Source organism: Notothenia rossii (genome assembly GCF_949606895.1).
Source record: "Notothenia rossii genome assembly, chromosome: 1".
NCBI lineage: Eukaryota > Metazoa > Chordata > Actinopteri > Perciformes > Nototheniidae > Notothenia > Notothenia rossii.
The window spans coordinates 79194084-79220528 of record NC_136912.1 but is presented as its reverse complement, the minus strand read 5'-3'; the positions used below and the strand labels follow the sequence as shown (position 1 = coordinate 79220528).

At 39.5% G+C, this 26445-nt stretch overlaps 2 protein-coding genes across 8 annotated transcripts in view; both read left to right on the top strand.

Moving 5' to 3' along the window:
- The first annotated feature begins 883 nt into the window (after window positions 1-883).
- Window positions 884-20501, top strand: dazap1 (DAZ associated protein 1). Of its 7 annotated transcripts, none has more exons than XM_079664533.1 (13): window positions 884-1026; window positions 2160-2200; window positions 3504-3670; window positions 4202-4267; window positions 5443-5547; window positions 5775-5823; window positions 9463-9545; window positions 12718-12865; window positions 12996-13028; window positions 14114-14284; window positions 15390-15554; window positions 18011-18103; window positions 19638-20501. In XM_079664533.1, the coding sequence occupies exons 1-13, from the start codon at window positions 995-997 to the stop codon at window positions 19799-19801; spliced, it is 1317 nt and encodes a 438-aa protein (XP_079520659.1). In that variant the 5' UTR covers window positions 884-994; the 3' UTR covers window positions 19802-20501. The 7 variants fall into 7 exon arrangements, with proteins under 7 accessions (XP_079520659.1, XP_079520660.1, XP_079520658.1 ...); XM_079664534.1 differs by having other exon boundaries at window positions 5440-5547; window positions 14135-14284; XM_079664532.1 differs by having other exon boundaries at window positions 5440-5547.
- A 377-nt stretch (window positions 20502-20878) lies between these two features.
- LOC307019599 (dipeptidyl peptidase 9-like) overlaps window positions 20879-26445 on the top strand; it is a 9423-nt gene continuing 3856 nt past the window's right edge. Inside the window, 8 exon segments of the mRNA XM_079650603.1 lie at window positions 20879-21034; window positions 22800-22890; window positions 23742-23986; window positions 24520-24555; window positions 24558-24631; window positions 25135-25308; window positions 26015-26183; window positions 26277-26387. Of these exon segments, the coding sequence (XP_079506729.1) occupies window positions 22835-22890; window positions 23742-23986; window positions 24520-24555; window positions 24558-24631; window positions 25135-25308; window positions 26015-26183; window positions 26277-26387 (865 nt within the window). The 5' untranslated portion in view covers window positions 20879-21034; window positions 22800-22834.

The following is a 26445-nucleotide window of genomic DNA, read 5'->3' as shown; positions in this document are numbered from 1 at the left end:
TAACAATCTTGGTCATTGTGATTGCTTTTAAATGTTTAAAAGATATTACCTGTTTATGCATTATGCATTTTATTTTTTATTTTATATGGCTATTGTGCTCACTTGTAGTGTGTAACAACTGTCTGTACTTTAGTTTTGATGTTACAACATAAATGCTGCCCCCTTTGACAGGCCCGCTTGAAAAAAGTCCTGACCTAGCTCTAAACAGGAAGAATATATCGATATGGGTTAGCTCATTAACTATTCTTATATCCCACCTTCATTTGAGCATATGAATCAGATCATACTTTAGTCTTTATATTCTCATGGAGAGATACCGCAGGTCCTTCCTTCCTGCAGCGGTCAGACTATATAACCAGCACGGCCCCTAGTAGACCCCCCCCCCACACACAACACAGACCATAACACCTCTTGTTGATACCAATGTGCAATACGTGCAATATATATGCCGTTAAAAACTGTGCAATATATACCATGGCTGCTAAATCCTCAGAACTGTTACAGGGTGTGTATTTTTGTAAAATGTGTAACTTTTTTATTATAATTTCTTTTTTAATCTTTATTACTTTTTTATGCATGCTTAGGTAATATTAAGCTGTCTTTGGCTCTTTTCTGCTGTAACAATGTACATTTCCCCTCTGTGGGATTAATAAAGGTATTCTGATTCTGATGTCTTGACAGCAATTTCTAATTTTCCTTTTTTGTTGTGAGGGATGTTTCTTTGCAGGGTTTTCCTCGTAAAAGCAATGTCCTGATAACAAAACCTCCTGATGTAAGGTACCCCTGGTACAGTTATAAATAGTAAAGAGAGTGAGTGCTGGTTGGGTGTAATGTTCCTTTAAAGGCCGCTGCCCCCTGCAGCGTCGTCACTGCGCAGAGCAGTTTGAACCAAAAAGCGGAGTGACCTTCCTCCGCTCTCAGTGAGTCTGAGAGGGGCAGCACTGAAGCAATAAGCCGGTAACAGCTCCTACAGTCCCCCACGCAAGCCACAGAAATGAACAACAACTTAGTCGGAGATGAAGTCGGGTAAGATACATTTAACAACGCCTTCTGCTGCAGACGCATGACACTGTAAACTACGTTATAACTTATAATTAGCGTGCTCTCTTGTCAAGCTGTCATCTGACAGCTAACGTTAGCTACCAGGCTAAGCTAGCTGTAGTAACTCAGTGGGATCGCTAGCCCGGGGAAAGAGGGCTAAAAAGTGAAAGTAGTCATCAAATAAGCTCAGTTGTAACTGCTATTTCTTAAGACGAAATACACCAAGTTTATCTGGAGTGTTGCCACTTAGCTTGTCAAGGTGAAGTGTGAAAGTGTAGTTACTTATTCCAGTGTTGTTTCGAGTTAGCACCGGAGCTAGCTTAGCTAACGCCAGCGAAGCGAAAGTCTCCTCTTCTCGACTTGGCCAGCGTGAGGACATTTAGCGGGCACGGCTAGAGGATGGAGCATCCTGCACCGACCCTACACTTTGACCACTGCTGCTTCATCACCGCTGGTGTGTTTCAGCACTGATCTCTACCAGTCATGAGCTGACCACCTAGTTTGATATTAGTGCGGCTTAAACTTGCAGTTTTACAATCAACATCCGAGCTCCGCGGACCGCAGGCAGGGAGGCTGGCAGCCGCTCCGCTGTGTCGGCTCTGACTGCACTGTGCTCGGGGCTTCAGCGCTGAAGGCTGCTGCATCCTCTGGAGCCAGTTTGTCAGCTGAGTGCTGTGTTTGCTACGGCTCTGTCCCGGGGTAACTTACGTGGCAGGATGTTCATAAAAAGACTGTTATTGTCGACGCTAATGCAGTGTGTGTCAGAAGAGCAAAGTAACATCCACGAGCAGCACTGTACCTCAACATGAGTCACATTCAACGCGGACCTTTAAACTGAGGCTGAGCGTATAGCTGCAGCAGCTTTGGTGGCAGCGTTGCCTCATGTTGTGTAATATCTGTGTACTTATCTGTTCAGTCAGCTGTAGCGTCGTTATGGCTCCTAAACTGTGCTGTCACTCTTCTCTCTCTGTGTATTTAGTATTTTAATGCTTCTGTGCATGCAAACTGTCTCAATGCTTGTTATTCCTTTTGTATGTGACTTGTATAACAGTGCATTTATTCTAAATTTAATTTATAACCCCTGACTGACTTCATATTTCTGTATCTACTCTTTACAGTAAACTTTTTGTGGGTGGCTTGGACTGGAGTACCACACAAGGTAAGTCAAGTTGAAGCTCAGACCCTTTATGCTTACTGTACTTTTGGTTAACAGGATTTTGTGTAACACTGAATTGGTTGCATGGATTTGCTTGCAGACTGGAGGATCTGGTTGGTAGCGTGGTGAAGAAAGCCATTATGGATTACCAGATCATATTTAGCTAGTAAATACATGTGAGACCTAGGTACAATTATAAACATACAAATATTTAAAAAACATACAAAGTGTTGTACCTTCTCCTCCATGACAGTATTCATGAGTGTATGGTATTTAGCACATGGCAGGTTATTTGTACAATGATTGAAATAAGGGTGTATGGTGATTGGCCTCTTTGATGATCATACAGATAAATGTTCTTACTTATTTATTCTTTGATCAAGTGTTGCCTTATTTATTTTTGTTCATATTATGTTATTTCTAATGTCACACTGTTACAGTAACTACATCCAAATGCCATTAAGTTTTCCTGTGTTTAAAATATGGCATTGAGATTTTCTTTATTTTGTGTTATTATTGGTGATCATTTGCAAACACTGTCAGTGAAGTGTACATCAGACAGTCTCCATTGGGTCAGCGTGTGCATTCCCCTCCCAGACTGCCCAGAGATGGTCTAGTTTGTCTTAAGCCCCTTATTGGGTCATGCTTGGTTAGCCATTGTGTGACTTTGAGCAAGGCTTTGTCCGTGTTAATAGCACTGTAAACATTAGGATCTGAACCACAGCGCTGCGTAACCCTGAGCTTGTTTCCCTGACGATGCCCCAGGGCTTCCCAGCAATGAGAAAAGCGATTACGATTACTCTCAAAAGTGGCTTCTCATTTGTTCAAACTTGCAGGCCTTGCTGTGGGTGTGTGCGGGAGTCACAGTAGTTGGGTGTATATTTAGTGCTATTCAACATGAGTTTGTCAGTGCCTTGTTTGCTCTTGAACATCAATATGTCGCTTGAATATTTCTGCATTGTTGTTTTTATGTTTTCACATTAGAAAAAGGTAACATTCCCAATACTACCATTAAATATAATCAAGGTCACTTGAGGATTGTGTCATTTCATGAAGTGGTGCTTGTGTGTTTTCCCCAACACCTGTTTTAGCGCAGGTTGAGCTGCTGTTCATATTTCCCTAGTATCATTTATCAAAAGGAAAGCATCAGCTCTATAAATCATGAGCACACTTCTTTGTGTCCAGGATAGAAACTGGGCTTATATATCTCAAAGGTATAAAACCACCTATGCTGAGTTGTTGTATGTTTTTATGCTTAATATAATGAAGCAATACTGTTGTGTAATTAATTTATTTCTCTTCTCAGAGACACTTAGAAACTACTTCTCACAGTATGGGGAAGTAGTAGATTGTGTCATCATGAAGGACAAAGCTACAAATCAGTCGCGAGGCTTCGGCTTTGTCAAATTCAAAGACCCCAATTGTGTACGGACAGTGCTGGAGACAAAGCCGCATAATCTTGATGGAAGAAATGTAAGTATTTTAAATCAAAGGAGCACATAATCAAATCAACCTGAGTAATCAGCCTGTGCTTTGTGTGAACAATATGAAAAACCTCATACTGGATTTCACAATACAGAGTAGTTAGAAGTTATTCAAGGAGAAGCACTTGTTCTAAGCATTTGTACTTGCCTGCAGACATTAGCACAAATTCACTTCACTTCAATTCAAATTTGGATGTTTTTTTTCCCAACAGGATTTACCTGTTTTGTGTCGAATTAGCACAATTGGCAGTGAACGTAGTTTTATCTGAGAAGCCGTTGTTGCCTTCACTTCTGCATTAACATCAATGCAGTCAGCTCCCCATGAATGACATAGTGCCACACATTTGTTCTGTTGAAGGAGGAAAAGAAGAGCATAACATTTTATGGCCGCATATTCAAATGAATGTCAGGACATTTATTAGGCGAGTTCATATACTGTAATGGATTCAGTGAAGGTGAACATTTGAAGGTGCCTTTATTTGGAGCTAATGTCAAACGCTTCCTCTCTCTCTGCTGTCAGATTGACCCGAAGCCATGTACTCCCAGAGGAATGCAACCTGAAAAGTCTCGAACCAAGGAGGGCTGGGTAAGAGAACAATGTCTGCTGGGTCATGCTAGGTGTTTCTGCTGGAATAAGACTCAGGCCGTCAGTGTCTCCATCCTCTCCTCCTGAGGTTAGACTCCTTTCATAGGCCACGAGGAGACCTTGAACTTCATCTATAAAACTAGTCTGACTTTGACCTACATTCTCTGTAGAGAACCATTTCAACAAAAAATAAGAAAAAGATTACAGTGCAAAGCCTTCAAACCTTTGAGAATGCTAGAAATTAGATTTGGGTTTTGCTAAATCACAGAAGCATTAAAGAGTATATGAACCTCAACCTCTTTTTTGATCGAGGGACTGCGACTATATCAAGAGATAATTGGTACAGTTTACAACGCCCTGGGATTGACACATGATAAGGTCACATTTTCCCAGATGAAACAAAAATGAAGAGGTCATAGGCCTGTATCACCATGCGAAATGTTTGAATTTCAAATGACACATTTGCCTCATTTTTTGAATGCAGTACAGTTTTATGTTACTTCTCTGGAATGTGTTGTTATTATCTGTCCTCCTCATTGAATAAAACTGAAATACCACAAGTAAAACTAGAGACGAGTAGGCTTGTGTGGTTCAGAGAATTGCTGTCAGCAGTGCATTTTTGAATGGCAGAAATCTCTGCAGCAATGTGGGTAATTTGTGGGTCGATCAACATGCCTCTGCAGATTTATTATAGGCATTTTGTCCTTTTGGACGTAAAAGCTTTTACCAACTGCACCTTTCCTGTTTATAAAACCTTTTTATACGTCATATGTTTGGCTGTAAGCATAGATTGTAAGTCAAAAGCTTTTTATAAATGTGGCTCTTTCGCTCCTGCTGGACCTCCTTTTACTGAGTAGCTGCCTCTTAATGTTTTGCGAACAAAGCAGACGATGTAATTGTTAAAAGTCATTGTCGTACGCAGCCTCTAGCCGTTGCAGTTTGAGTGCAGTGCGCAGCAATGCTTGGTGGCTGAGAGTAAGGGGAGGGAGATGTGGTCTCTGATCTGTGGAGACTAGTGTTTGCATTGACATGACATGTTAAGAATTACACCCCAGGGCAAGAGGAGAACCTCCTTTCTCCTGCACTGTCTGCATAGATGATGGCTAAGTTAACTGGCCCCTTCCCAGAGAGATCCTTTAAAAGACACTGAAATCCATACTGTTTTCTTTCAGAAGGGCAGCAAAGCCGATAGCAATAAATCAAAGAAGATATTTGTAGGTGGAATCCCCCATAACTGCGGCGAGCCTGAACTCAGGGACTATTTCAATAGATTCGGAGTGGTGAGTATTGCCAAGTGCATAATGCAGTTAATAATATCATTAAGAATGCTTGAATGGATGTGACATTGAACAGGGTCAATACTACACTATAAAATAAATTAAAGTTTATGCTGGAATCGGAAAATTAATTATTGGATCAAATTGAGTCAGAATATTTAATTGAAGTAAAAATGGACCTGGTCTGGTTTTCTTAATGGAGCCATTTTTTTCCCTTTGTCCCATTCAAGGTCACAGAGGTGGTCATGATCTATGATGCGGAGAAGCAGAGGCCCCGAGGTAAAAGCTGATCCCGTTTTTTCTCTCCCCTCTCCATACCTTACATCTTAAATCTCATGACAAACTATTCTGGCCCAAAGAGAAAAGAGCTTCAATTTAAACACTGTAGGCCATAACAGGCTCTTAATGTGTAGAGAAGGCGCACAATCAAACACGAAAGCATGTTGGATAAAACGTTACAAACCGTACAAAGGCACCACAGTGTACAATCAAATGAGAAATCTTACTTGACATTTCTGGTGGAATGAAAAGCTCAGTCTAATGCCTAATGCTCTGCTCTCCTGTAAAATGCATGACATTCCAAAACGGGCATCATGGCGATACCTTCATGTGGTTACACATTTTTGCAATCTGACATGAATGTAATCTGCTGACTCGATACAATGGTAGATGGCACCTTTAAAACCTCTCATCTTTCTGTGTCATATGCTCAATTCGGAAAATGTTTCAGGAATCACAGGTTCTGATTTGTACTGATGCAATGTCCTTCATGACCTTGTGTGACAACCTTAGCCTGTTCCCTAAACACAAATCTACTCTATAAAATAGCTAGAGCAAGAAGGACTATATATATTAAAATCCTTTAGTGAACAGTATTGGTTAAAAAACAGATTGGTTATGACTTGATGATATCAAGTCAGAAATTATTCAAATGTAAAATAAAGATTTAACAAAAAAAGATGGTCATCCTCAAGGGCGTAATGTCCGCTGTACTTACTACATTGGAAACTGAGTATTCTCATGGGGTGATACAATACATGTATTACTACATCAAAGTATATATCAACACAGCTTATTGTGCACTGGATAAATGTTAGGAAAACCCTAAGGAAGATCTGTCTGATCCAAAAAGCTCACTGAGGCGTTCACATTTGTTTAAGGATGTATGAATGATTTCTAGTTTTAGGTGGTGTTGACTCCAAATTCAGATAGTATCCTCATTATTCTTGAAATAAGGCTTCTTACATGTATTTTAATGAATGTATCTCTTAATCAATTTTTGTCTTTTAAATATAAGAAAACCTTTTTTTACGCACACATTTCCTAAACACTTAATTAATTGTTTGGTCTAACCGGCAGTCAATCTTCAGTGATGCTTTTTGAATACGTTTGCAGGATTTATCATATTTTCAAGTAATGTAAAATCTGAATTATGATAAAGACTCCTCGTACTTGTATTAAATGCAAAAAGTCTCTACCTCGCAGTCACTAACTGAGGAAAAGTAGGCAGGTTGTAGGAAAGTAGGTGCTCCAAAAATGATAGTACTTTATCACAACATGCATCTGGCATATTGAGAGCAGTTTGAGTATCTAAGGGGAGGTGCATGTCCTTCAAAGGGGCTGGAGGTCCATTGTTATCACTAGAACAATGGAACCGTTTTAAAGCGTATTTCCTGACAGACCATTCAAATCTCGGAGGAGTTTGCCCATTTAATCATAAATGTGATGTGAGTTTATGACTTGTGCCGACACTTTTAGCATGGATGTGCTCTCTGGGAATCAGACCCACCAGCAGTGTGTCAGACCCCGCCCGCTGCCTTGAAGTCACAGTTGTTTCATCTGTGTTTGTCCTACATAGCAAAGACGCAGCGGCCGCTGACCCACAACATATATTACCGCTCTCCTCTCAAACCCCCATTCATTCTCTATTGGGCGAAACTCAGAATAGTTTGTCATTTGAGTTTAACATGATGTATTGCAACAGTAACAGTAACTCTACTAGTATAACATTTTCTTTTACTAAAACCAATAAACTTTCAATGTTGGAATAAGTTTTCTTTACCTTGATTTAGACGTAACTTATACATGTATCTTAAATGGCGTAGTATGTGTTTTCCTTATGTTTAGAAAGTTAAGTAATTTTGTAAGTAAGCCCTTTCTATTTTTCTTTCTTCTGCCCCCCTTCTCCTTGTGAATGGTTTGAATGTGATTAACGGTGTCTCTTAAGATTTGTCTTTTCTCCTTTAGGTTACTGTGCATTGACTGGTAGCACAGAGGTACAGGCCAAATGTAAAAGCACTCAACAAATGTTCTTGGTCTATATGGGTGGTGTACAAAGTTGCATCAAATTGTAAAATTGTCTGCAGGATATTATTTCCTTGATTCTATTATAAAAAGCGTTTATTGTTGATTTTCCTTTTTATTATTTGAGCTTTATATTTGATCCATGCGACAATTGAAAATGTTGCATGGATGTTTCCCAAGGACGATATTGACATTATCATAATTTAAGACCAATATTTCAAATATCAAGATGTAAAAATCAAATGACTTTAAATCACATTCTTGGTTTAAAACTTACAAGAAAGCTATACTGTAATCACGTCAAAATGCAATTACATAATTATATAGAGAACACATGATTAGGGCTGCAAACCAAAAATGATTTTCTGTATCAATAAATCAAACAACAATTTTACCGATTAACACATTCAAAGTTTGTTATATAAACTGAATTTCTAATATTGTTTGCAAAAATCAGTCATTTGTTTGTTTGAAATATCCCATTTCATGTGTGATTGAAAACAGAGAAAAAGAGGGAAAAATATTAACAATCTTTTCTTAGCTGTCAATCATCAGTATTTGAAAACTGATTTGACCAACAATTCTTAAAATGTTAACTTGAGTGAAAGACTTGTTGAACTCTCCAATGCGGTGACTTACTTTTAAATTCTCATCAAGGACGGGTCATTGACAGTCTCAGATGTTATTTATAGTGAAAGATCATGATGCTGGGGATTGCTTGGCGTGGCACTAGAGGTCCCTCTAAAATCTTTAATTGGATTCAGGTTAGGTCCCCAAGTAGAGATGTGCACACAACCCAATTCTGCCAAAGTGGAAGTAAATCAAATTGAAAGTAGATCACTGCAGCGTACCACGACCTGCTAATAAAAGTTCTGTTACAGATTGTCAGATGAGTTTACTGAGCCAACATGTTAGACTGAAACGTTCCTTCTTGTTGTTGTTGATGAACTTTGTATACACCCCATAAAAGTCTTGATCAAAATCTGCACTTGTCACTTTGGGAAACCCGTTGTGGCCTATATCTTTGTGTTACCGTTGTGATCAATACTTTAATTGTACATTTTAGGCTTATCCTGGCTGACTCAAAAGTGAAATACTGAATTTGGGAAAGCTTGGAGAAAGCTTTAGGCATTCTACAGTTTGTGTTTCTCCATGTTTTGTGATGCATTAACAATGGCTGCTGCGAGTGTGTGCTCCACAGCAAAATACCAAGGGACAGATCAAGGTGGGGTTTGGATGAAACAGCATGAAGTAACAACATTATTCAATTGGCATTTATCATTGGTAAAGAGTGGGAAAAGGACTTAATTTATGTTTTTGTGACATTTCACACAAAGTCAAATGCTGCACTCGTCATTCTTTATGTTTAGCAGTTAAGCAGTCCTGTATTGTCATCTTGACAAAATATTTCACACTTTTACACAGTAAAGAGCAAAGTTTCCTCCGATCCCCCAGGCTTTAGTGTTGGATCTTTGTTCTGCGACATCATCCGAACCCCAGGAGCGTCTTGCTCAGTCTTGACGGATCCTCACTCTGCTGAAGCCCAATACTGTTCTTCATCTTGTGTTGTCACAACCCCCCTGCTACCTTGATTCACTCTTGGTCGTTGGCTAGGTTTTGGATTTATTACTTTCGAGGCCGAACAATCAGTGGACCAGGCTGTCAACATGCATTTTCACGACATCATGGGCAAAAAAGTGTGTAGTTGTAGTTTTATTTTACCCTTAAGATCAAACAGAGGCTTGGGCGACAGAGTGAGAATTATAATGCTGTTTTTTGATTTTCTTTACTTTCCAGTGGCTTCCCATTAGTGATTGCAGCCTCTTATAGCACAAAGTTAGCCTTTACACATCCTAAAATCACAAGGCTACCTATTAATTTACTCTTCTTATTATTATTTTATCAATAATAATATGTTTTGGCTCTAAACATTTGCTACCTTCACACCTATTGCTTATATAGGCACAATACATTTATACTAATGCTCTTATATTAGTTTTTTATAGTCGCCTAAGGCTTTGTTTAAATCGACCACTCCTTTAGGATGTCCTGAGTGCATAAGATTGTACATCAAATATTAAAGTCACATTATTTTCTGTTTTCATATTTAAAATATAAGCAAAATAAAAATTCAAAGCTCATAGGATTTGCATGAATATAAATCACCTAAAGGATTGGTCAATTCAGTTCCGTTTCTTTTGATTTCTGATCTTTTGTTGGCAGGTCACTTACATGTCAACATGTTTTCTTTTTCTTTTTTTCTTTTCGAAAAGTAAAAAAAAAAGCTCAACTCAGTGACCTCAGTTGAAGAATCTCCATACTGTATCCTTCAATTTCCCTAAATAACAAAAGACAATTGACTCTAAAACGCTGCTTGGATCAGTCATTTTGAAATGTTTGTTTTTACTCACTGGGTGTACCAGATGGATGGCGTTTACTGCGCAAAGAGAACTCAGACAGCGTCAGGTAAGCTGTCCATCCGGGAAAACAGTATCAATTCATTATGTCGTTATATTTAAGCACCCCTCATAACCCTCTGGCAGTCCTTGTATTCTTCTATTGCAAGTGGAAAACACCTAATGCCTGGCACCTCAGCTGAGTAAAACAAACCATTAAAAAAATAAAGTGCTACTTGGTACACATGGTAGGATTGGTCCTGACACTTAGGGGCACTTTTAAAGCTTCCATTTACTAAAAACCCCTCTTTTCCCCCAATTTACTGTAATTAGCTGATTTTAATTAAAGCACAGCTTTTGTGGGCATAGGAAAAGGATCAAAGTCAAACACAGTGTAGTCAGTCGTATTATCACATGTATCCTGTTTCTGTCCTTGATCTTGACATGGCTGCATACGTGTTGTAAATCAGTCTGCGATACTTGACACTGAGAAGACCTTTGTTTATGTCTTGGGATTTATTTAAGGTTTTTATTTACAATGTTAAAGGGCTTGTTGGGGTGGTATTCCTGCACTGAATAGTGTGTGCAGTGAATGTTTCCTTCTTGAATTTCTGTGTTAGTGAAGCCTGTGATTCTGTTGGATGATCTTAACATTATCTCTGTTAAATGAAATAGCAATGTTTTAAAGTATATTTGGGGGCATTCTTGCTTTTGATTGAAAGTGGATGTAGATATATAACGGGAAATGAAAGACGGAGAGATAGGGAATAACTTACAACTAACGTCCCTGGTTGGAGTTGATCCATTGGTTTGCTATTAGCACTAACAATCCTAGCCCTACTATGTGTAATCCAAACAAACTATTGAATGAAAGCTTAATATTTTCATTTGTACTATTATATTTTTGGTTGTTTCTTTTTAGACAAAGAAGTGTAAAAACTTTCCTGAACTGATTTCAAGATGGATTTTGGTTAATGATCTTAAACAACACTAAACATTTGAATTGAAATGTCACTTAATACACTAAAAATCCCATTTCCTAGGTAAAAGAATCAGCCCTACCTGTGTACTCTCCAGTGGAGCCCGCCCCCCTTGACTTTGCCCTGGTTTCCAGAAGGAATCGAGGCTTACCTTAATCCATTGTTCTTGACTTGACATTACCTTATGCTGGGACTTGAGGGAGGCTGGGAGATATGAGCTACAAAATTAGAAATTGGAGCACATCAAACTGTGGAACAAATCCCAAGTCTGCTGTTGGGGACTGCACAGAAGTCATGGTATCCATCACTCGTCGCTGTGATGCCCACGGGAGAAAGTGCTCAGGTAGCTGCTGGCGGCGGCGGGCCGCTGCCGGAAACATGTGCATGTAATTAGGTCGACAGAGAAGGAAGAGGGGAGGCTGGGGAAGGTGGCAACACCTTAAAGCGGGAGGAATGTGTGATTTGTTTCCTTTCTGCAAGGTGACCCCAATAACTCAAACCCTCAGTCTATTTCTGGTTGGCCCCCCCTTAGTCTCAGCCTGTTTCTTTGCTCTGGTTAACTGCTGGTAGCTTTGCCTAGTTACAGGAAGGACATTTTTTGTTTTTGGGGCAATATATTTATACTTGACTTGTGTCATTTACTAGTACAGCGATAGATATTAGCAATACATAAAGGTCAGATTTAAGAATTACAGCGGATGGATAAAGTCACTTGGCATATGTTAATACATTTATGGTATAAGGCGTTGATTCCCAAACAGTAATTGGCCTATCAAAAATAAATGAACGATTAGAAACAGAGGATTGAAACCTTTACATTTGAGGTTTTGAAGTATAAAAAAAGTCACCTCCGGCAGCAGTTTGACATTCAGGTCCAATTCGATCAGTCACTTAATTGAAAACAACCTTCGATACAGTATGAAGATTCATTGTATATATTGACAGAAAATACTGTTTATTTGTTCTATCTGCATGTTTACCTTTATTTATTCTGTGAGAACTCAGATACAAATTTCTCTCTACCTTCATCTCCCCCCTAAAACTTATTCCAAATAAAATACATTTGAGATTCTTTGTAAGCATTAGCCAGAGAAAGGTAAGTCATGACCTTCCATTCGATGTCCTAGGGGCTATTTATTGGAATACAAAAATAAATGTATGTTTCTCAGGTACATTTTAAGATGCTGTGATCTGGAGATGATTCATTTAAAACGATGTGTAACATTTACTGTGTTTGCACTATGATTCTGGCTACTGTAAAATTCTTGCTTGATACATAGTACCTGAGACACATAGCTGCACAGCTGTACTGGCTAAACAGTAATATTATTTACCATAGTAGCCCAATATTAATAATAAAGATAAAGCGAAAGATTTCAAACTGGCCCAATGTAAAAATGTATAATCAGTGGTAGGTTAGGACTGTCTAGGCGAGGGACTTTATGGACCTTATACTGGTGTTGCTAAATGTATCCTCCTTGTCCTTTGTCCAGGTGGAAGTAAAGAAGGCTGAACCTCGTGACAGCAAAGCTCCTGGCCAGGTCGGCCCTGGCCAGTGGGTGCCCCGGGGCATCCTGAGCACAGCCAATGGGTGGACAGCACAGCCTGCCCCAGGCTGGCAGCAGCCTTACGGGGCGCAGGGTGAGTGGGAGCAGGTCCGAGAGCTGTTGAACCTGCTGCTTCAACACTGTTGAATTGATAAACTGTATCATTGAACATTTAATATTTCAATTATTGTCCTAGTCTAACGTTTTGTTTTCTCTTCCTGAAGGAGTGTGGGTGTCGACTACTGGCCAACCCTTAGGTAAGTGTTCGTCTCCACTTTACAGCAAAAATACATTTTAGAAAATTGGTTGGTTTTCTGTTTGTAGGCCTCTAAAGGTTATTGACCTATTGTATGATATTACATTTTTCTTAACTGATCCAGAGTCGATTGTAGTTATTATTTGGTTGTGTGGTTTTACAATATTCATGTTTTATTCGTAATTAGAATATTTGAATATTTTTCACATTCCAAAGTATTGATATTGCGCGTAACATTATTTGCTATTATCTAGATGATTTTTTCTTTCATATCAAAATGATCCTAAAACAGGAGACGTCAAACAAAAGTATTTATGGTCACTGGCCTTTCTGTATGCTGCATAACTGTGAATAGATCAAACTGCAGATAGATGTTGTGCCTATCTTGAAACGTCTGTGTCAGAGAAAAGAGCCTGCTCTCTGTGTGGCCAGTAGTCTGATGACCGTTAACAGCACGTGTTATCACTGATTCATAATGGCTGAGGCTGCTGATAATTTGCTGTTTGAGACAGATGGCAGCCTTGAATAGTTTCCAGCCTCCCTCTGCTATTGGTCAGGCTCGGTTTCATATCACTACCTCCAGTTCAACCCAAAATGCTCACTGTGTTGTTTACCCTCAGAAGATATTTCAGTTTTATTCAGCTGTAGACTGTTTTCTGCAAATTCCCTTTCTTAAACCAGTTATTTCTCTTGTTAAAGTTGGGGTAGGTAACTCACTTCAGAAACACTTTTTGTTATATTCCATGGAATGCTCTCAACATCCCGATAGCGATGAATACATTAAATGCTTTGACAATAAATCCATAAAAAAATGTCATCTGTGGAAGTCGTAGCGCTGTAAAAAGCACGACCAATCATCTGAGCCGGCCCGGCCAGCCTTCCATCTCGTGCACAAACTTATCTCGTGCCCTCATTAGTCATTCTAGCGCACTCGAGCTGGTTTCTCCATTTTTACCTACCCTACCTTTGAGCTGTTCAAAACGTACACCCATACATGTTGGCAGTTAGTTATTGTCGTGATTACAGTTATTGTACTTATTTCAATATATGAAACCAACATTTATCTAAAACATTTCTGTAAAATAGATCTGTTCTGTGTTGGAGCAGGTGGCTATGCACCTCAGCTGACAGCAAGCCGCGGTCACCCCACACATCCTCCGTCGCCTTTCAACGGATTCCTGGTCACGACCCCGGCAGGCGGCTTCGCTGCACCTCAGGCCTTCCCTCAGCAAGGCTACAGCACCGCACCTCAGTTTGGTCAGTAACTCTGTGACACACTTACTACTTACACTGTGGTGTTGATTTCACCATAAAGTACTTCTATAGCATATGTAAGATAGAAGGTAACACTGTGGATTTGGTGGATATACAATAAGTAAAAAATAAGACATACAAATTAGGATCAACTAAATTCAACTAAAACTGAAATAGGTTTCAGTTTTAGTTGAATCTATGTCATGTTTTCCCGTCAGCTTTGCTCTTGCCAAGTTAAGGGAGGAACATCCACCTTATCAGACATGGCCAGCATGTCTCGCAGATACCCAGCGTTAAAATAAAATCATGCTAAAAAGTCTGTGTGGGTATCCTTTCAACAATTGAACCTGTTACCAAACTAATATTGTCAATCATGGACAACATATTAGGAAAGTGTTTAAGCAGATCAAAACTACAGTTACAAAACTATTAATCCAGTGTTTCCCATACATTGATTTATATGTGGCGGGCCGCCACAATTAAATATCGTCCACCACAAATGGATCCCATAAAAGAAAAAATATATATTATTATTCTTTTTTCTTTTTTTTTGGTGGTCTAATGGACAGTGAGGTGGGCTGATGATCGGAAGGTTGCGAGTTCAAATCCTGCCTGGAACACCACTACTAGTGTGCCCTTGAGTAAGGCACTTAGCCCTCGGTTACTCCAGGGAGAATGTCCCTGTAATTGGTCATTGTAAGTCGCTTTGGAATAAGGCGTCTAAATGCCTAAATTGTAAATTATGTTTTTGGGAGAATAAACCCCACAGATCCTCAACTCCGGTGTGCTTCACTCATTAACAACGCAACACAGAGCAACAAGAACGTTGTCTACAGTAGCCATGAACTTGCATGTATTATCTTATGTGAGGGGGGGTAGATGAATGCATGGAGGGTTGTTTGGCTTTTCTTGCCGGGGGGGGGGGGGGGGGGGTCCGGTGCCCCCACAAATAGAATCAAATTCTGTGGGAAACACTGTAATCACAATGTAATCCAGCAATCTGTATTTACAAAAGACATGTGCATGTAAAACATTGATTCTTTATACCTCTGAATCATGGTGGTTTCTGAATGATGTGATGCAAGATGATCTTGTTACACACCAACAGGTTACAGTTTCAGCACACCGACAGCAGACCATTACGCTCAACAGGTTCCTGCTCCGCCCACAACTCCAGGAACTGCACCTCTGGGCTTTGCTTCCGCCACCACACCGACTCAGGACTCGAGCAAAGCTCCCATTGGGCAGCCTGACTTCCCCTATTGCCAGTATGGTAAGAAAAGCATTGTGCATTAAGCAGTCTGCTGGCCTTCTCCCTCCCATTTGGTTTTTATTCTCCCCTCGGCCCTGCCCATTTCCCTGGATTTTTCATTGGAAGCAACTACAGCTCATTCAAATGCTTACCTAAACTCTTAGACAAGCAGAAGCTTGCTCCTGGAACCATTCAGCTTGAACTGCTCCACATGCATACATGCTTCTTGCATACATGAAGCCTGAGGGCTGTGCAGTGAAGATGCTGCTGAAGATTCCTCATAGCCTGGAGTCTTCAGCAGTCATTTCTTTCAAGTTTCTGTGGATTGATGAAAAAATATGTGTAGGTTTGAATTAGATCATCCTGCCTGGCAATGTTTTTTGTTTTGCATTTTTTTTTTTTTTATATTTTCAAGGGAGTGAAAGCTTCTCCTGGCAGACTGCAATAGACAGTTGACGTGGTTCAATTATCCCAACCTTGTAATTATCCCACCTACACCTTCTCTCTTCTTTCCTGTTGATGACTTTGCTGGCTTCCTTTCCTGATGTTGGCACGACAGCTGTAGAAGAGCCCCAGCATGACAGTTTTACGCCTGTGAAACCTTATTTCTGGAATTAGGCATGTCCAGCCTGCCAAGCTACCTATCAAAAACTTACGACATGTCCATCATTTTATCGAAACCAGAGCTTTGCATGTTAGACCCTGTGCCTTTTAAATACATGCACAAATTACAAGTCACACAGTAGATTCCTTGGCAAGTCATTTTTGGACTATTGTGTCTGTAGATTTTACTTCCTGTGAGTGTCTTTGTGGTCTTTTAGCTGGACTGTGTTCTGCCATGATAATTATTCCTCCTGGATCTCTTCTGGGCCAGTAAATCCTTGGCTTAATTTCAGTCAGCGTGAAAGGACTTGAAAATGACAGATTTCATCAAGCCACTTCGAGAAACTGATGTGCTTTATTAATTTCTGTGATTCAAATAATTGTGAGGTAGTTCTCCGGTGACATGGTCTATACACATGAAGACAGAGATACTGTAAAAACTAGCCAGCCTCCATGGAATATGAAAATGCTTCAGTCAACATTCACACATTCAGTCTCATAAACACACATCGGATAAGAGTCAGATGTTCATTCTGAGGCTACATTCAGTTTTTTTGGCTGGCTGGTATTTTTCTTGGCTTACAGCTGCTTCACACTGCTGGATCTGCATTTAAAGCAGTCATGTGATCAGGATAGTCATGACAAGTGCCCATCTTGTTCAGTGTTTCCTGCTTGTGCTTATCTTCCATCCAGCTTTTTGCATTTAGTGTTCACTGCCTGACCTGTCCAGGCAGCATTTAAAGCCGCAGAAGCAACACACTTTTTAAAAATATATAACCGCTAAAGATTTTTTCGGATACCACACTCCTCTATAGCAAGGACTGGATATGACATTTTTACCTTTTTAAGATTAGTAAATTGGGAAGAAATCTAGCAAATTTGGTTTCAGGTTAGGTTTGGCCAACGTAAGTAAAGTACGTAGTAAAGTTATGCAAGTAAGGGAGTTTGGGGAGAGTTGACTTCAAACCAGTAGTTTTGCATGTTTGATTCATTGATATTTCAATTGATGCCATTTTATTGATGCATACCATACATTATTGATGACTCCCACCTTCCAGGCAGGCGCTGGCTTTACTTAAATGACAGTACACTCACATTCGAACACCTAATTCAGTGATATATTACAATAAACTATTTTTTGAACATAATTCAAGAACACAACTTTGACAGCTCAAAAGCAACTTCTTCACTTACGTTTGTCCCTATAGTTACAGGAAATCCATATCTTTTCAAGACTATAGCTAACCAGACAAGTTATTTTTGGTTACTTTAGGATATTAAAAGAAAGTAGAGTTTAGAGAATGGCCAGTGCTTACGATGGGAGTACACAGAACAATGGCAAATAATACCACATCGATACATCAAGTCAATTTCAAGTTGATGGTCATAGCATTCTGAATCAATGACTGCTTGGAAGATAGGAAATCTCTCTAGGTTATGGCATTCTTTGGTCAATGACTGGCAGCAATAGGACGTCTAAGCAAGTCGTATTTTATAACTACAACAAGCCAAACACTGGTATGTTTTTTGTTCTCGTTACTCTCCCTAGTTGCTTCCGTCTTCCAATATTTTATTGTTAGGAAAAACACATTTTTCATGTCGCAATTTAACATATCATGCACATTTCACTTAATTTCATGAGGCCAGGCGGGCACGATTTGTGAGGAGCACTAGCAGATAGCTCACAAACTCACACTCCATTTTGTTTGACTTCCAGATAAGGCTGAGCATTGGTGCCTCTCCAGGCGTAGTGCAGTTGCAGTGAATGAGTATAACTGTGCAGCTCTTTAAGCTCAGTAAGGGGGGAACTTTGTAAAGTAGTCGGCCAGCAGTATCTGGGTTCAGTCAACCTGGTCTCCTCATCTCCCTGATAGGCTTGGGTAACTACCTTCAGGACCCCTCTGCCTACGGACCAACGCGTCCTTCTCACAGTAATGGTCAGGATGAGCAGGGAGGATATAGTGCAGGTAGGTGACAGCATTGTCTTCTCCAACCACAACAGTAGCATATGTTCAGTACTATAGTGTTTATAGAGCTGCAACATGGTTCTTTTCCTCTTTTCTTTTGCTCTGTGTTTTTCGTATTTTGCATGTACATTTTGCATGTACATACAAATTACATTGTATACTCTTGTATAGTAAAAAAGCAGCCATCAAGTGTCAGCTGAGTGGATTTAAAAGACATCCAAATGGATTTGCATCATTCGGGGCCCAAAGCAGTCCTTTCCCTCAGTGGCTGAAGCTTTACTATACCAAGACTAACCATGTCCTCATCGTTTGTCCACCCTCTCTGTCCGCATTGCTTTGCAGATTATACAAGGATGATCTAATTGTCAGAAAATGTGTTCATGGTTCAGTTGTCTTTATGCATCAGCAGCCCATTCACCCGTTGTGTTCCCCCATGTAATGTCTCCATATTATAGCTAAGGGGATGAGAAAGGAGAGAAGATTCAAAGAAGGACACAATAGCAATACATTTTCCAATTCCTCTCTTCCATTGGTCCTGTTGGGACCACTCTCTGTTCATCAAGTACCTGTTTATGTTCCGCTCATGGAGCACTATAGAAATGTGATGTATTTTCTAACTTTACCTGCCATTTTTTTCCTTTCTGTCTTTCTATCTGTCTCTTGTATTGTCATTCCAATTATTTATAATGTCCCAATCCAGTGTGATTAGGGACAATTTCCAAAATCACTACAAACTGATGTTTCTACCACCCATTTGGTTGCAAACCACTCAGTTTTTCGCCCATCCCTTTAATGTCCCTTTGGCTTGGACAGTGGCTGGGGAGTTTGGGTTGCCCCAGCCTTTTTTCCAGTCAGATCAGTTTCCTTCCCTTTGTGTCACTTTGGTTTCCCTGTCTGTTTGCAGGGAGATGGTGCCATCCAGTGTCTGAATAGAAGAACATTGATCATCAAGAGAATCTAGAGATTGTTTTCCTCAATGAAGCCTTCTTACATTAACTGAAATTATCAAGTTTGTCTATATACATTTTAACAATATTGTTCAACACTAAAGAGCTCATTGAAGGAATACAGTATTTGCATTTAGAGGGAAAATCCACCATGAAACCTTTACATTTTGTACACAACATGCTATTAGCGGTGCATATTTAATTTCTTTATCTATTTATTTGTTTGGTGTGTCACAGTTCTTGTAGCACAAACACATTTCAAAGCCCAAAAAATAAGTACATATTTTAGATAGATAAAACAATATAGATATTGTCAAGATTGAATTACTAAACAAAGTAAAATTGGGAGAATCGTTTTGATTAAGTAGAGTTTCTAAAACATTTATCTTTGTTGTCAAACACAAATATTTATCTAAAAAATGTATTGTGTAGTGAAAAGGTTGACGGGTGGATTTTGCCTTTTCCATTAAAAGTTGTTTTACTTAGCAATACTTGTAAAGAAGTAAGGCTTCTCCCCAAACACTGTCCGGTGTCCCTGACATTAAAGTCCTTCTTTCCCTCTGCTCTCTCCCGTCTGTCGTCCTCAGGGTACGGGCAGGACCTGACCGCCTTCAGCCACACCTTTGCAGACCCCAGCCAGCCCACGGCTTCCTACGGGACAGCACAGCCCGTCGGCCCCCAGGCCACTGCCACTGCATTTGGCAGAGGGCAGAACCACAACGTACAGGGCTTCCACCCATATCGACGCTGACCACCACCTCTGGACAGGGCAGCTGTGTAAAGTGCAGAGAGAAAAAAAAAATAGAAGTCAGGGAAATGTGTTCTTGCTAAAAAGCAAAACTGGAGTTCTGGATTGTTCTGTGGGAATGTTGACTGCACACAGTTTGTGAAACAGAAACGTTTGTGAAAGCAGGGATTCCAGTTAAGTCAAAAGGGTCTAAAGAAACCCAGGTTTTCTTTTTTGCATAACTTTATGAACATTCAGCAGAATGAAGCTTTTATCCCCCACCCACCCCATCCCATGTTTTATAGTAGGACTAAACTACTTTGCAATAATTTTGATTGTCTGGTCAAACACTAGCACAGAGACATTATGTAAAGAGACTTGCATATAAATATGTATATTTACGGTGGACACAAATGAAAACAGGGTCTCAAGTTTCCTCAGCTTTAAATTCTAGGGAAAAATGTTTTTATTTTTCATTTGGTGGTTTTGTTTACTTTCTGAGCCTTTAAAGTTTGTTTAAAATGGAGATTATGAATATATATATATTATACACAAACTGTGCAATTTTTTAAAAAGAGAATTTTGTACTATTAATGTACACTTTGCTTGTTTTTTTATTTAAAGATGTAGACTTCCCTCAGGTGGCTCTTTTGGGTGCATTTTTTGCACTTATGCAAAAAGAAAAAAAGGACAAATTATTACAAAAATAAATGTTTTAAGGATACAGTCTTTGTCCCGGTTGTGTTTGTATTTGCTTCTGGTGTTTTAAGGGTAACATTTAGAAAATAGAGCTGAAACAATTGGTTGATCATTTCTTAGTAGATTGAATCAGCCGTTTTTTTTCAAGCAAAAATGGCACAAAAAGTGGTTACTGCATTTCAAATGTAAAAAATGTGCTGCTTTTATCTGTTTGATATTAATCGAAACATAAGTACATTTCTCACCTGGCTCTCAAAAACTGTGAATATAATAAATGTCGAATTAACATATAATGAAAATAATCATTTTACAGGCTTAACTTTAACGTTGTTTTTTTTTTTTCGGACGCTTTTTTAAATGGCTTGGTATTTTTCCAAAGAAAACGAATTTGAGGGATCACATCCGGGTCACAAGATATAACGTTTGATTTCCAAAACCATTTCCGTGTTCTCTTAGCATATTAGCATTTAGCAACCTGCTCTGTTGAATTATTTGCACGTAATTCAGACCCCGTTCGTTGTTTCCTAAAGGGCGAATCCTCAACACAAGACAGAAAGTGTAAGCTCAAAATGAATGATTGTTTATTGCTTGCTTTTGTTTCTGTTTCGGTGTATTAGCTAACGAGTGTTTGGATAACGTTAATGGGCGGCTAACTGGCTAGCTCCAGGCTACGTAGAATATACACAGTGTGTTTTAATTATTATAACATAGGTAATTATGAGTCTTTGTCATGTTTTATGGGGAGTACACATGTGTCTCGACCAGATGTTTTCTGTGTGGTGTGAAGCTGTCGGTGACTATGCAGACTTCATCAGCTGAAGTGTCAAAACGAAACTAATAGTTAATTGTTAAACAAATGTTATGTCATTGTCGTTGTAAATGTATGCTAGAAAACATACAGCATGTAATAACTGAGAGGATAATGCCAGATATTATGTACTAGAAAATACCACAAGGGGATATTTACATGAATATTTCACGAGTAAATTATACATATCGAAAAGTAAGGCTAAAAAGCAGAAGTCATGGAAGTCACATGAACAGGTAACGAATAAAACAGTCAGGCGGAAAGAGCACCCAGTTGTTGGGGACACCGTGGGAGAATAAACTGGATGTATTCACCAGGTATTCACCATATATCCACCATATATCCAGTTCACGGAATATTGTTGTTACTTTCGATTTAAACACTTATGAAAGAAATTCTCAGACCTTTTATAATAAAGGACAAATGCAAGCATCAACATATCCTCAGAGTACCAATAGGGAAATAATTACTTGTGCAGAATGGCCCATTACTGAATAATTCGCATTGTATTACTGAGTAATAATCAATGATGGCTGTTTTTATCACTGCAGCTTTTTAAGATATTATTTTTAGCATTTTGGACATTTAAATAGGCAACGTAACTAGCAACCCAAGTTGTCAATGTAATGAAGTGAAAGTACAATATTCCCTGTAGTGTAGTGTAGTGGACTAGAAGAATAAGTTAAGTAAATATAAAAAATATACTCGCCAATGCTGCTCAGAGCAAAGACATCTTCACATTAAGAACTAAACTTAAATTTGCTTTTAATACAATATTTGAGATTGTCTTGAAACATTCAATAATTATACTTAAAAAAAGAAAATAAAAAAATCTAAACCACACTTAAAAGGGTTTTAACCTTAACCCTATCTCACGGCCTATATCCGCAGGAGGAGTTTGATCAGTTGTGACCTGGGCTTTCAGTCACGTGATAAAGGGGTCAGATATAAGGATAGATTCTGCATTCAAATCCACTTTAATCAACTCATCTTAAATGTACACGTATGGCATTGGTTCTTCCAACACAAACATGAATTGCTAGAAGGGAGCTAAAGTCGTGTTTCTGGAAACAACTTCTGTAGAATTTGCACTTTATTTTGGCCCCAGGGAACAGAACAGCCTACAGTAAAATGTGGAGCGACAGTGCAACATTTGCCATAGTTATAACACAGACGCTGAAGTGTCAGCATCATGCAGCTGAGTCACACTCAGTGAGACTCCATTTCAGGAACATACAGCTGGAAATATGGTAAAGGCGGCCGGCTGTAGAGCAGCAGCAGCTCCTCCATGAAGCAGCAGATAGACATCTGCCCTGAGCAGGGTCTTCACTTCAGTAACAGTTTCACTTTGTTAGCATGTGACCTTAGCTTACGGCTAGGTCTAGGTTTTCACATGTTGAGTTATGTGTAAATAATTTGATTGTCAGTTAGACCAGGTGCTGCCATGTAAATAGTCTGAAACTTGTCTAAATGTTCAACATCTCCACTCCCGTGTGTTTACCTGGTTTCCCTCAGGGTGTCAGGTCTGGTCAAGGGTCGTCGAACAGTTAATGCACAGAGTAAAGAGGCGGAAAATTGAAGACAAAAAAGAAGACAGCCCTGAAAGGTATGTGTCATTTTAACCTTCACAGCTATTGGTAACATTTTATTTATTTTCATTATTATTTTTGATCAATGACATTTTTGGTCTAAGAAAGGCATTTTTTATTGTATTTGAAAATAACCTGGAGGTTCAAATCTGTCACAAGACATTGTAATAGTCCTGGAAAAATGTATCATGTTGTATGCTGACTAAGATGTTAGGTTTGCACAATCAGTATCACTTTAAATCACTTCTGAAAATATTTATAAAATAAAAAAAATGCTTTTAATAAGCTGTTAGAATAAAGTTCTTATATTTTTTTAATATCCTCTATTTGTTTATTTTGATCTTATTTGATAGGATTTTATTATGGGTATTCTGTTTTCTATTCCATTATCTTTACCATACTAGTGTAGCTTGACTTTACCAATAAGCACTATATAGAGCTAAGGCTGATGGAATGTCCTTTGTAGCTAATATAATGGATCATGAACCACTGTATTCTGACCTGCTGGTGGTACTGAAAAGTGAACTGATCATCTTTAGGAAACAGGCTCAGTGGGACGGGAATGTGTGAACTAAATTCCTGGCAATCGCTCCAATAGTTGTTGAAGTCCTTTTGGACCAAAGGATTGGACCGATCACCTGACAGATTGGCACCTCCATCCATAAAAAAATAACATTTAAAAATCACTTTAACAAGATTATACGTTTAGAAGACCCATACGTAGTCTATTTTTTTGTTAGAACGTCCGACTTGGTAGGTCAAATAAGCCAAACTCAATCAAAGATTCAACCATGTTTGGCAGTTTGCTTGTGGTACTTTCCCTCTGGGATTTGCTGTAGCTGTGTCTGATCAGAGTTCCTGTCTTCAGCGTCAGACTGGCACTGGCAGGCATGACGGGGCCTGAAGAGCTCTCTGACAGCACAGAGGTGGTGGAAATGGATGACGTGAATCCCAATAGGTTCCAGGTGGAGAAGCATACCTGGGATGGCCTGAGGAAGATCATCCACAACAGCCACAAGAACACACGCGTGGTTATCAACAAAGCGCCACACGACTTCCAGTTCGTCCAGAAGGATGAGACCAGTCCGCAATCCCACCGCATTTACTACCTTGGTGAGCTCGGGACAGAAATGTAGTATTTTCATGCAGGCTCTGAAATGAGTACACGCTAATGTAATGTTCTACTCGTATTGTGAAAATACAGTTGAGATAAAGTGCTGTTGGCAGGCCTTCAGATTCAGCTGCTTACTTTCTGTCTTTTGGAAAACTAGCATGCTTCTGTGAATAATATGTGGATACAGCTGGTGAGTCACAGTTGTAGCCTGCAACTGTTTTCAGGCTCATTTGATATCCACGAGCTGCAGTGGATCAAGGCTGTGTGTGCTTGAGCATACCTCTAACTCAAATAGGAACAAAGATTACCTCTGAGGCCATCTTTCTGCTTTTTCTGTTGCAGCTGTAGTGCACAGAATCAGTAGAAAAGTGTTGCTGCTCTTTCCTGCTTTTCCTAATGTGTGTCAGTTGTAGTGTGTGATATCATTTCCAGAGCTCTGTCAAATGTTATTATTTGCCCCACACATACAGTCTGGAAGACCTGTACCCATGTAGCTCTGTTGTTGACTTTACGTGTGTTTGTGCTCTCATAGGAATGCCTTACGCCAGCAGGGATAACGCTTTACTCTACTCGACATTCCCAGGAAGGTCCGCAAAGATGCTCTATTGGTTTTGTCATGGAAACCAATGCTGAATCACTTTCAGGTGAGAAGGACATTTAATTCATTCTGACACTTTCACTTAATTTCTATGGCGTTCACACCCCCCGTGAATTCTTGAAGAAATCTTTATTCACCTGCTTCTACATTGAATACAATAATCAAAAATGAATTGAAGTAAATGGAGGCTAACTTGTTCGCTTAACCATTAACTTTATTAAACGCTTCCCCATCTAGAGATTGTTTATGCACAGGTGTTTAAAAAAGTTAAGTTTTAGCGTAGTTACATGTGTTTTGGTCTTTTTAAAACAACTCTTTTAAATATTCCCCTGACGACAAAACAAGCTAGACCACTTCATTTCCTAACAGAAGTTGTTCCCGCTGAAAGGAGAACATAAGAGTGTTATAATCATTGGTACCGACCAATTATCTCTTTAATTCAGTGTGGTAGCGTTTTCTTATGGTTTGTTTGTTTACCATGCCCTGAACAAACTCACTTTGACCCGCTCGGCCATCATGTTGTGTGTCCTCCTGTCACCCTGACCTCAGGCCAGCCCTCGCGACGGGAGCTTCTCTCGGGAGGAGGAGCTGCTGCGAGAGAGGAAACGTTTGGGGGTCTCTGGCATCACCTCGTATGAATACCACCGACCCAGCGGCCTCCTGCTGTTTCAGGCCAATAGCAGCCTGTACTACTGCAGCGACGGTGGAAACAACACTTTCACCGTGAGTTTCACAGCACTGTCAATGCCAAGTCACGCAGTGAATAATGGCTAAGATTGCTAATAGGTCACGACCTAAATAATTATCACTTTCGGTCCTTTAACAAGAAATTGCATTACAGAAATACGAAAAGGTATATTGGAGTTCATTTCCAAACTTTGGATGTTTTGTTAAGTTTCTCCAACAGAAAGCACTGGCAAGGATATTTTTCAACATCTCAGTAAAAATCTTAATCACAGTGAAGACAAAAATAAAATGTCAAAAAATGGTGAATACCAAAGAAAAAGAAAAACCATATAACTCCAAAATGTTCAAAACATAAAAATAAAAAAACAACAGTGTTCAACTTATGAATGCAGACAATTATTTGAGCACAAACATGAACACTTGAACCTCTAATTTATTTAGAAAAATATAGAATCTGAACCTTTGGAGACACCTTTTTACTGGACAGTGACATTTAAAAATCTTCTAAAATCTCACTCTTGGTCAGATACAAGATAAGAAAATTAGGACTTGTTTTTACATCTTTACTGACTTTTGTTGTGACCTCAGAGCTGTTTGGCTCTATGAAACCTGATGTACTTATATGGTTCTGTTTTCTTTAAGGTTGTATCTTCCTGGTCGAATGCACTTATTGTAAGTCGCTTTGGATAAAGCGTCAGCTAAATGTAATGTAAAGAGCTAACCACTTTATGTGTTTGTTCAGACTACTCCAATGCGTCCTGTTGAGATTAAGAGCGAGACTCCAGGAACACGCATGGATCCCAAGATCTGCCACGGGGACCCCAACTTCATTGGCTTTATCAACAACAACGACATCTGGGTGACCAGCATTGAGACAGGGGAGGAGAGGAGGCTCACGTTCTGCCACAAAGGTCAGGGCAGAGACGGTCAGAAGATCCTGGAGAGTGTTACCTGGTGCTTTGAGCTTTTTCACAGTGTTTTTATTTGTCTCTGTACTGACATAGGTATTGGTAACCCAAAAGAGGACCCCAAATCTGCCGGTATAGCGACGTTTGTGACTCAGGAAGAGTTTGACCGTTTCACCGGATACTGGTGGTCCCCAGCTGCTCGTGAAGGTGAGTGAGAAAAAGACACATGTTGTATCTTAGCAAGGAGAACTTATTATCAACAATC